The sequence below is a fragment of the Salvelinus alpinus genome, chromosome 1, assembly GCF_045679555.1.
Source record: "Salvelinus alpinus chromosome 1, SLU_Salpinus.1, whole genome shotgun sequence".
In the NCBI taxonomy this organism is placed as follows: Eukaryota; Metazoa; Chordata; class Actinopteri; order Salmoniformes; family Salmonidae; genus Salvelinus; species Salvelinus alpinus.
Genome location: NC_092086.1, coordinates 5,034,805 through 5,047,304, shown reverse-complemented (window position 1 = coordinate 5,047,304; position 12,500 = coordinate 5,034,805). Strand labels below are relative to the sequence as shown.

Here is a 12,500-nt window from a genome sequence, read left to right as displayed (position 1 = left end):
GCTTTACAAATGTGTTATGAACTCCCTATGACATGCGTATAGCTTTATAACGCTGTTATGAACTCCCTATGACATGCTTATAGCTTTATAAAGGTGTTATAAACTCCCTATGACATGCTTATAGCTTTATAAAGGTGTTATGAACTGCCTATAACATGCTTATAGCTTTATAAAGCTGTTATGAACTGCCTATGACATGCGTATAGCTTTATAAAGCTGTTATGAACACCCTATGACATGCTTATAGCTTTATAAAGGTGTTATGAACTCCCTTTGACATGCTTATAGCTTTATAAAGCTGTTATGTCTCCCTATGACATGCTTATAGCTTTATAAAGGGGTTTTGAACTCCCTATGACATGATTATAGCTTTATAAAGCTGTTATGTCTCCCTATGACATGCTTATAGCTTAATTATAGCTCAATTAAGACCAAAAAACACATTTTTCTTTTCATAAATTTGTACGATATAGACAATTTTTGCAGTTTGACCATCTAGTGAGAACTCATCTTACTGTAGTGTTATGTCACTATAGCTGTTACGTAGTGAGAACCCATCTTAATGTAGTGTTATGTCACTATAGTTATTACGTAGTGAGAACCCATCTTACTGTAGTGTTATGTCACTATAGTTATTACTTAGTGAGAACCCATCTTAATGTAGTGTTATGTCACTATAGTTATTACGTAGTGAGAACTCATCTTAATGTAGTGTTATGTCACTATAGTTATTACGTAGTGAGAACCCATCTTACTGTAGTGTTATGTCACTATAGTTATTACGTAGTGAGAACCCATCTTAATGTAGTGTTATGTCACTATAGTTATTACGTAGTGAGAACCCATCTTACTGTAGTGTTATGTCACTATAGTTATTACGTAGTGAGAACCCATCCTAATGTAGTGTTATGTCACTATAGTTATTACGTAGTGAGAACCCATCTTAATGTAGTGTTATGTCACTATAGTTATTACGTAGTGAGAACCCATCTTAATGTAGTGTTATGTCACTATAGTTATTACGTAGTGAGAACCCATCCTAATGTAGTGTTATGTCACTATAGTTATTACGTAGTGAGAACCGATCTTACTGTAGTGTTATGTCACTATAGTTATTACGTAGTGAGAACCCATCTTACTGTAGTGTTATGTCACTATAGTTATTACGTAGTGAGAACCCATCTTAATGTAGTGTTATGTCACTATAGTTATTACGTAGTGAGAACCCATCTTAATGTAGTGTTATGTCACTATAGTTATTACGTAGTGAGAACCCATCTTAATGTAGTGTTATGTCACTATAGTTATTACGTAGTGAGAACCCATCTTAATGTAGTGTTATGTCACTATAGTTATTACGTAGTGAGAACCCATCTTAATGTAGTGTTATGTCACTATAGTTATTACGTAGTGAGAACTCATCTTAATGTAGTGTTATGTCACTATAGTTATTACGTAGTGAGAACCCATCTTAATGTAGTGTTATGTCACTATAGTTATTACGTAGTGAGAACCCATCTTAATGTAGTGTTATGTCACTATAGTTATTACGTAGTGAGAACTCATCTTAATGTAGTGTTATGTCACTATAGTTATTACGTAGTGAGAACCCATCTTAATGTAGTGTTATGTCACTATAGTTATTACGTAGTGAGAACCCATCCTAATGTAGTGTTATGTCACTATAGTTATTACGTAGTGAGAACCCATCTTAATGTAGTGTTATGTCACTATAGTTATTACGTAGTGAGAACCCATCCTAATGTAGTGTTATGTCACTATAGTTATTATGTAGTGAGAACCCATCTTAATGTAGTGTTATGTCACTATAGTTATTACGTAGTGAGAACCCATCTTACTGTAGTGTTATGTCACTATAGTTATTACGTAGTGAGAACCCATCTTAATGTAGTGTTATGTCACTATAGTTATTACGTAGTGAGAACCCATCTTACTGTAGTGTTATGTCACTATAGTTATTACGTAGTGAGAACCCATCGTAATGTAGTGTTATGTCACTATAGTTATTACGTAGTGAGAACCCATCTTACTGTAGTGTTATGTCACTATAGTTATTACGTAGTGAGAACCCATCTTACTGTAGTGTTATGTCACTATAGTTATTACGTAGTGAGAACCCTTCTTAATGTAGTGTTATGTCACTATAGTTATTACGTAGTGAGAACCCATCTTAATGTAGTGTTATGTCACTATAGTTATTACGTAGTGAGAACCCATCTTAATGTAGTGTTATGTCACTATAGTTATTACGTAGTGAGAACCCATCCTAATGTAGTGTTATGTCACTATAGTTATTACGTAGTGAGAACCGATCTTACTGTAGTGTTATGTCACTATAGTTATTACGTAGTGAGAACCCATCTTACTGTAGTGTTATGTCACTATAGTTATTACGTAGTGAGGACCCATCTTAATGTAGTGTTATGTCACTATAGTTATTACGTAGTGAGAACCCATCTTACTGTAGTGTTATGTCACTATAGTTATTACGTAGTGAGGACCCATCTTACTGTAGTGTTATGTCACTATAGTTATTACGTAGTGAGAACCCATCTTAATGTAGTGTTATGTCACTATAGTTATTACGTAGTGAGGACCCATCTTACTGTAGTGTTATGTCACTATAGTTATTACGTAGTGAGGACCCATCTTACTGTAGTGTTATGTCACTATAGTTATTACGTAGTGAGAACCCATCTTAATGTAGTGTTATGTCACTATAGTTATTACGTAGTGAGAACCCATCTTAATGTAGTGTTATGTCACTATAGTTATTACGTAGTGAGAACCCATCTTACTGTAGTGTTATGTCACTATAGTTATTACGTAGTGAGAACCCATCTTAATGTAGTGTTATGTCACTATAGTTATTACGTAGTGAGAACCCATCTTACTGTAGTGTTATGTCACTATAGTTATTACGTAGTGAGAACCCATCTTACTGTAGTGTTATGTCACTATAGTTATTACGTAGTGAGAACCCATCTTAATGTAGTGTTATGTCACTATAGTTATTACGTAGTGAGAACCCATCTTAATGTAGTGTTATGTCACTATAGTTATTACGTAGTGAGAACCCATCTTAATGTAGTGTTATGTCACTATAGTTATTACGTAGTGAGAACCCATCTTAATATAGTGTTATGTCACTATTGTTATTACGTAGTGAGAACCCATCTTAATGTACTGTTATGTCACTATAGCTATCTCCTTGTCGATTTAGAAAGAGAGAAGAGAGAGAAAAGGATGGAGAGAGAGGAGAGAGAGAAAGAGATGGAGAGAGAGAGGAGAGATAGAGAAGGAATGGAGAGGAGAGAAAGAGAAAGGGATGGATAGAGAGAAAGGGATGGAGAGAGAAGAGAGAGAAAGGGATGGAGAGAGAGGAGAGAGAGAGAGAGGGATGGCTAGAGAGAGAGAGGAGAGAGAGAGAAGGAATGGAGAGGAGAGAAAGAGAAAGGGATGATAGAGAGAGAAAGGGATGGAGAGAGAGAGGAGAGAGAGAGGGGTGGAGAGAGAGAGAAAGGAGAGAGAGAAAGGGATGGAGAGAGAAGAGAGAGAGAAAGGGATGGATAGAGAGGATAGAGGAGGTTGAGGAACAGATGGTCTCCTCTCTGAAACTCTTATTGAGTTTGTATTTACATAGTTACACTGTCACCATATGGACACACACACACACACACACACACACACACACACACAAACACACACACACACACACACACACACACACACACACACACACACACACACACACACACACACACACACACACACACACACACACACACACACACACACACACACACAGTGAAATATAAAGTTTCCTCCAGGGTCTTCCTCGGTTCCAAGAGGTTTGTGTCTGACCTTGGAGAGAAAAGTCTGAGCAGAGTCCAGGTCTCTGAGTTCCGTTTGTTGTCGTAGCCAGGATGTGTTCTTGGCCTCGGTCCATCGCCACGGAAACAGAACCCGATGACGATGAGTGTGAATCGTCCATCCCTGTGTGTGTGTGTGTGTGTGTGTGTGTGTGTGTGTTTGTCCTAGAGGTGTGATTGTGAACAGATGTTTCCCCAGATTTCTTGATTATAAAGAATATGTTTCTGAATTGCTTGACTGCTGCCAATCTCTCACTCTCTCCCTCCCTCCTCTCTCTTCCTCCTCCTTCCTCTCCCTCCCTCCTCCCTTCCCCCTCTCTCTCCACCTCTCTTCCCTCCCGCTCTCCTCCTCTCTCTCTTCCTCCTCCCTCCTCTCCCTCCCTCCCTCCTCCTCTCTCTCTTCCTCCTCCCTCCTCTCCCTCCCTCCTCCCTTCTCCCTCTCTCTCCACCTCTCTTCCCTCCCGCTCTCCCCCCCTCCCCCCTCCTCCCTCCCCTCCCTTCTCTCTCCCCCTCTCCCTCCTCCCTCCCCCTCTCCCTCCCCCTTCTCTCTCCCTCTCCCTCCTCCCTCCCCTCCTCTCTCTCCCTCCCTCCATCCTCCTCTCTCTCTCCCTCCTCCCTTCCCCCTCCTCTCTCTCTCCCTCCTCCCTTCCCCCTCCTCTCTCTCCCCCCCTCTCCCCCTCTCCATCCTCCCTCCTCCCTCTCCCTCCCCTCCTCTCTCCCCCCTCTCCCTCCCCCTCCCCCACTCCCTCCCCCCCCCCCCCCCACTCCCTCTCCCTCCCCCTCTCCCTCTCCCTCCCCTCCCCCCTCTCCCTCCCCCTCTCCCTCCCCTCCCCCCTCTCCCCCTCCTCTCTCTCCATCCCCCTCTCCCTCATCCCTCCCCTCCCCCTCTCCCCCTCCCCTCCCCTTCTCTCCCTCTAGGTGATGCTAGCAGAACATAAGAACAGAGAGGAGCTGTACGCCATAAAGATCCTGAAGAAGGATGTGGTGATTCAGGATGACGATGTGGAGTGTACCATGGTGGAGAAGAGAGTGCTGGCCCTGTCTGGGAAACCTCCCTTCCTCACACAGCTCCACTCCTGCTTCCAGACCATGGTAAACACACACACACCCACACACACACACACACCACACACCACACACCACACACACACACACACACACACACACACACAGCTAGGTAAGAAGGTACCACAGGTCAGGGTTCCATAGCCGCAGGCAGAACAGTTGAAACTGGAGCAGCAGCACGGCCAGGTGGACTGGGGACAGCAAGGAGTCATGCCAGGTAGTCCTGAGGCATGGTCCTAGGGCTCAGGGCTCAGGTCCTCCAAGAGAGAAGGAGAGAATTAGAGAGAGCGTACTTAAATTCACACAGGACACCGGATAAGACAGGAGAAGTACTCCAGATATAAAAGACTGACCCTAGCCCCCCGACACAAACTACTGCAGCATAAATACTGGAGGCAGGAGGGGTCAGGAGACACTGTGGCCCCATCCGATGATACCCCCGGACAGGGCCAAACAGGAAGGATATAACCCCACCCACTTTGCCAAAGTACAGCCCCCACACCACTAGAGGGATATCTATACCACAAATTATGTGCAAATTATCTATTCTATTGTCTCTCTCTCTCTCTCTCTCTCTCTCTCTCTCTCTCTCTCTCTCTCTCTCTCTCTCTCTCTCTCTCTCTCTCTCTCTCTCTCTCTCTCTCTCTCTCTCTCTCTCTCTGTCTCTCTCTCTGTCTCTCTCTCTCTCTCTCTCTCTCTCTCTGTCTCTCTCTCTGTCTCTCTCTCTCTCTCTCTCTCTCTCTTTCTTTATCTCTCCCCACACTCTCTCTCTCCAGGACAGGTTATATTTTGTGATGGAGTATATCAACGGAGGAGACCTCATGTATCAGATCCAGCATGTCGGCAAGTTCAAGGAACCTCACGCTGTGTGAGTATAAACACACCGCCACACACACACACACACACACACACACACACACACACACACACACACACACACACACACACACACACACACACACACACACACACACACACACACACACACACACACACACTGTGTGAGTTTACAGAGTATACAGGTCCAATCCCAAATCGAGCCCTAAGCCATTAATCAAATCAAATCAAAATCAAATCAAACTTTATTTGTCACATGCGCCGAACACAACAGGTGTAGACCTTACCGTGAAATGTTTGCTTACAAGCCCTTAACCCACAATGCAGTTCAGGATGAGTTAATTAAGGAAATATTTAACAATACATTAAAATAACAACAACGAGGCTATATCTTCTCGACAACAGTGAAATCTCAGGGCGCCAAATTCAAAACAACAGAAATATCATAATTAAAATTCCTCAAACATACAAGTATTATACACCATTTTAAAGATAAACTTCTTGTTAATCCCACCACAGTGTCCGATTTCAAAAAGGCTTTACGGCGAAAGCATACCTTGCGATTATCTGAGGACAGCGCCTAGTCACAAAAAACATACAGCCATTTTTCCAGCTGAAGAGAGGAGTCACAAAAAGCAGAAATAGAGATAAAATGAATCACTAACCTTTGATGATCTTCATCAGATGACACTCATAGGACTTCATGTTACACAATACATGTATGTTTTGTTCGATAAAGGTCATATTTATATCCAATAATCTCAGTTTATATTGGCGCGTTATGTTCAGTAATGTTTTGCCTCCAAAATATCCGGTGAATTTTGCAGAGAGCCACATCAATTTACAGAAATACTCATCATAAACGTTGATAGAAGATACAACTGTTTCACATAGAATTAAAGATAAACTTCTCCTTAATGCAACCGCTGTGTCAGATTTCAAAAAAGCTTTACGGCAAAAGCACACCATGCTATAATCTGAGTACGGCTCTCAGCCACCATACAGATATCCGCCATGTTGTGGAGTCAACAGAAGTCAGAAATAGCATTATAAATATTCGCGGTCGTGGACGGAGCAATTCCTTGACCAGGCCGTGATGTAACCAGTCAGGATGCTCTCGATGGTGCAGCGGTAGTATTTGGAGAGGACCCGGGACGGCGTGTCAAATTTCTTCAGCCGCTTTAGGAAGTAGAGATGCTGTGATGTTGTTGATCAACGACGAGTCCTCTGTGATGTGGGAACGCCGAGGAACGCCGAGGAACGCCGAGGAACGCCGAGGAACTCTAAGACTCGTGACTCTCTCTAAGACAGTCCCGTTGATGTGGATCGCGGAATGTTCCCTCCCTCCGCTTCCTGAAGTCAATAAGCAACTCCTTTTGTTTTGCTGTCGTTGAGGGAGAGGTTGTTGTCACGACGACAACACAATGCCAGTTCACTTACCTCCCTCCCTATAGGCTCCCTCCCTATAGGCTCCCTCCCTATAGGCTCCCTCCCTATAGGCTCCCTCCTTATAGGCTCCCTCCTTATAGACTCCCTCCCTATAGGCTCCCTCCCTATAGGCTCCCTCCCTATAGACTCCCTCCCTATAGGCTCCCTCCCTATAGGCTCCCTCCCTATAGACTCCCTCCCTATAGGCTCCCTCCCTATAGGCTCCCTCCCTATAGGCTCCCTCCCTATAGGCTCCCTCCCTATAGGCTCCCTCCCTATAGGCTCCCTCCCTATAGACTCCCTCCCTATAGACTCCCTCCCTATAGACTCCCTCCCTATAGACTCCCTCCCTAGGCTCCCTCCTTATAGGCTCCCTCCTTATAGGCTCCCTCCCTATAGACTCCCTCCCTATAGACTCCCTCCCTATAGGCTCCCTCCCTATAGGCTCCCTCCCTATAGACTCCCTCCCTATAGGCTCCCTCCCTATAGGCTCCCTTCCTATAGACTCCCTCCCGATAGGCTCCCTCCCTATAGGCTCCCTCCCTATAGGCTCCCTCCCTATAGGCTCCCTTCCTATACTCGTCGTTGTTGGTAATCAGGCCTTACAACCGCGGTGTCGTCAGCGAACCTGATGACGGTGTTTGGTGTGCGGTGCAAAGCCACAGTCGGTCGTAGCTGAACAGGAAGTACAGCAGAGGACTGAGGAGTGACTCCCGTCAGGAAGTCCTGGATCCAGTTTGCAGAGGGAGACGTTCCAGGCTCAGGGCTCTGAGCTCGGTCTCCACCTAGGAGGGAACTATAGTGTCGAACGCTTTGAACTGTAGTCAACGCGGACGGCATTGTCACGTAGGTGTTCCTCTCGTCCAGATGTGTTCACGGCCGTGTTGACTGGGGAAGGAAATGGCATCTTTCGGGCATCTCCTCACCTCTGTCTTTGAGCGTAGGTTTGAGGGGTCGATATGTGATTGGGCCGTTCGAACTCACACGGACATGTTTGCTACGTCCTGTTGATCTTATCAGATATACTATAAGTATGTAATAATATACTGTATGTAATAAAAAAAGACAAAAGACACACCTTCATCCCCCTCCTCTCCTCTCCTCTCTCGATCTCTTGCTCTCTCCTCTCCCTCTCTCCTCTCTCCCTCTCCCTCTCTCCTCTCTCTCTATATCTTGCTCTCTCTCTCTCTCTCTCTCTCTCTCTCTCTCTCTCTCTCTCTCTCTCTCTCCTCTCCTCTCCTCTCCTCTCCTCTCCCCTCTCTCTCTCTCTCTCTCTCTCTCTCTCTCTCTCTCTCTCTCTCTCAGGTTCTACGCAGCAGAGATTGCCATAGGATTGTTCTTCCTTCATCTGAAAGGAATCATTTACAGGTGAGTCTTCAAGTCATAAGATACTCATCACTACATCATCTCAGACAGAGATACTCATCACTACATCATCTCAGACAGAGATACTCATCACAACATCATCTCAGACAGAGATACTCATCACTACATCATCTCAGACAGAGATACTCATCACTACATCATCTCAGACAGAGATACTCATCACTACATCATCTCAGACAGAGATACTCATCACAACATCATCTCAGACAGAGATACTCATCACAACATCATCTCAGACAGAGATACTCATCACAACATCATCTCAGACAGAGATACTCATCACAACATCATCTCAGACAGAGATACTCATCACAACATCATCTCAGACAGAGATATTCATCACAACATCATATCAGACAGAGATACTCATCACAACATCATCTCTGACAAAGATACTCATCACAACATCATCTCTGACAAAGATACTCATCACAGTTTCTCAGACAAAGATATTCATCACAACATCATCTCAGACAGAGATACTCATCACAACATCATCTCAGACAGAGATACTCATCACTACATCATCTCAGACAGAGATACTCATCACTACATCATCTCAGACAGAGATACTCATCACTACATCATCTCAGACAGAGATACTCATCACTACATCATCTCAGACAGAGATACTCATCACAACATCATCTCAGACAGAGATACTCATCACTACATCATCTCAGACAGAGATACTCATCACTACATCATCTCAGACAGAGATACTCATCACAACATCATCTCAGACAAAGATACTCATCACAACATCATCTCTGACAAAGATACTCATCACAACATCATCACAGACAGAGATACTCATCACAACATCATCTCAGACAAAGATACTCATCACACCATCATCTCTGACAGAGATACTCATCAGCCTTGGCAGGAACTAATGGGAGTCTAGTATGTCTCTGTGTTGTCTCCTGTAGTTACCCTTCTGTCTGAGAGTCTAGTATGTCTCTGTGTTGTCTCCTGTAGGGATCTGAAGCTGGACAACGTGATGCTGGATGCAGAGGGACACATTAAGATAGTCTGTCTCTCTGTGTTGTCTCCTGTAGGGATCTGAAGCTGGACAACGTGATGCTGGATGCAGAGGGACACATTAAGATAGTCTGTCTCTCTGTGTTGTCTCCTGTAGGGATCTGAAGCTGGACAACGTGATGCTGGATGCAGAGGGACACATTAAGATAGTCTGTCTCTCTGTGTTGTCTCCTGTAGGGATCTGAAGCTGGACAACGTGATGCTGGATGCAGAGGGACACATTAAGATAGTCTGTCTCTCTGTGTTGTCTCCTGTAGGGATCTGAAGCTGGACAACGTGATGCTGGATGCAGAGGGACACATTAAGATAGTCTGTCTCTCTGTGTTGTCTCCTGTAGGGATCTGAAGCTGGACAACGTGATGCTGGATGCAGAGGGACACATTAAGATAGTCTGTCTCTCTGTGTTGTCTCCTGTAGGGATCTGAATCTGGACAACGTGATGCTGGATGCAGAGGGACACATTAAGATAGTCTGTCTCTCTGTGTTGTCTCCTGTAGGGATCTGAAGCTGGACAACGTGATGCTGGATGCAGAGGGACACATTAAGATAGTCTGTCTCTCTGTGTTGTCTCCTGTAGGGATCTGAAGCTGGACAACGTGATGCTGGATGGAGAGGGACACATTAAGATAGTCTGTCTCTGTGTTGTCTCCTGTAGGGATCTGAAGCTGGACAACGTGATGCTGGATGCAGAGGGACACATTAAGATAGTCTGTCTCTGTGTGTTGTCTCCTGTAGGGATCTGAAGCTGGACAACGTGATGCTGGATGCAGAGGGACACATTAAGATAGTCTGTCTCTGTGTTGTCTCCTGTAGGGATCTGAAGCTGGACAACGTGATGCTGGATGCAGAGGGACACATTAAGATAGTATGTCTCTGTGTTGTCTCCTGTAGGGATCTGAAGCTGGACAACGTGATGCTGGATGCAGAGGGACACATTAAGATAGTCTGTCTCTGTGTGTTGTCTCCTGTAGGGATCTGAAGCTGGACAACGTGATGCTGGATGGAGAGGGACACATTAAGATAGTCTGTCTCTGTGTTGTCTCCTGTAGGGATCTGAAGCTGGACAACGTGATGCTGGATGGAGAGGGACACATTAAGATAGTCTGTCTCTGTGTTGTCTCCTGTAGGGATCTGAAGCTGGACAACGTGATGCTGGATGCAGAGGGACACATTAAGATAGTCTGTCTCTGTGTTGTCTCCTGTAGGGATCTGAAGCTGGACAACGTGATGCTGGATGCAGAGGGACACATTAAGATAGTCTGTCTCTCTGTGTTGTCTCCTGTAGGGATCTGAAGCTGGACAACGTGATGCTGGATGCAGAGGGACACATTAAGATAGTCTGTCTCTGTGTTGTCTCCTGTAGGGATCTGAAGCTGGACAACGTGATGCTGGATGCAGAGGGACACATTAAGATAGTCTGTCTCTCTGTGTTGTCTCCTGTAGGGATCTGAAGCTGGACAACGTGATGCTGGATGCAGAGGGACACATTAAGATAGTCTGTCTCTCTGTGTTGTCTCCTGTAGGGATCTGAAGCTGGACAACGTGATGCTGGATGCAGAGGGACACATTAAGATAGTATGTCTCTGTGTGTTGTCTCCTGTAGGGATCTGAAGCTGGACAACGTGATGCTGGATGCAGAGGGACACATTAAGATAGTCTGTCTCTCTGTGTTGTCTCCTGTAGGGATCTGAAGCTGGACAACGTGATGCTGGATGCAGAGGGACACATTAAGATAGTCTGTCTCTGTGTTGTCTCCTGTAGGGATCTGAAGCTGGACAACGTGATGCTGGATGCAGAGGGACACATTAAGATAGTCTGTCTCTGTGTTGTCTCCTGTAGGGATCTGAAGCTGGACAACGTGATGCTGGATGCAGAGGGACACATTAAGATAGTATGTCTCTGTGTTGTCTCCTGTAGGGATCTGAAGCTGGACAACGTGATGCTGGATGCAGAGGGACACATTAAGATAGTATGTCTCTGTGTTGTCTCCTGTAGGGATCTGAAGCTGGACAACGTGATGCTGGATGCAGAGGGACACATTAAGATAGTCTGTCTCTGTGTTGTCTCCTGTAGGGATCTGAAGCTGGACAACGTGATGCTGGATGCAGAGGGACACATTAAGATAGTCTGTCTCTGTGCTGTCTCCTGTAGGGATCTGAAGCTGGACAACGTGATGCTGGATGCAGAGGGACACATTAAGATAGTCTGTCTCTCTGTGTTGTCTCCTGTAGGGATCTGAAGCTGGACAACGTGATGCTGGATGCAGAGGGACACATTAAGATAGTCTGTCTCTCTGTGTTGTCTCCTGTAGGGATCTGAAGCTGGACAACGTGATGCTGGATGCAGAGGGACACATTAAGATAGTCTGTCTCTCTGTGTTGTCTCCTGTAGGGATCTGAAGCTGGACAACGTGATGCTGGATGCAGAGGGACACATTAAGATAGTCTGTCTCTCTGTGTTGTCTCCTGTAGGGATCTGAAGCTGGACAACGTGATGCTGGATGTAGAGGGACACATTAAGATAGTCTGTCTCTCTGTGTTGTCTCCTGTAGGGATCTGAAGCTGGACAACGTGATGCTGGATGCAGAGGGACACATTAAGATAGTCTGTCTCTGTGTTGTCTCCTGTAGGGATCTGAAGCTGGACAACGTGATGCTGGATGCAGAGGGACACATCAAGATCGCGGACTTTGGGATGTGCAAAGAGAACATGTTGGACGGTGTCACCACCAAGACCTTCTGTGGGACCCCAGACTACATCGCTCCTGAGGTAGGGGGGTTGTGTGTGTGTGTGTGAGGAGTGTGTGTGTGTGTGTGTGTGTGTGTGTGTGTGTGTGTGTGTGTGTGTG

General features: G+C 45.1%; 1 protein-coding gene across 2 annotated transcripts in view; it reads left to right on the top strand.

Annotated features, from left to right (window-relative positions):
- Positions 1-12,500, top strand: part of LOC139569450 (protein kinase C beta type-like) — a 154,187-nt gene that overhangs the window by 76,097 nt on the left and 65,590 nt on the right. For both annotated transcript variants that reach the window (XM_071390977.1, XM_071390978.1), the window contains exons 10-13: positions 4,812-4,985; positions 5,735-5,826; positions 8,529-8,591; positions 12,283-12,421. In XM_071390977.1, coding sequence (XP_071247078.1) covers positions 4,812-4,985; positions 5,735-5,826; positions 8,529-8,591; positions 12,283-12,421 — 468 coding nt within the window. The remainder of the gene's footprint in view (positions 1-4,811; positions 4,986-5,734; positions 5,827-8,528; positions 8,592-12,282; positions 12,422-12,500) is intronic.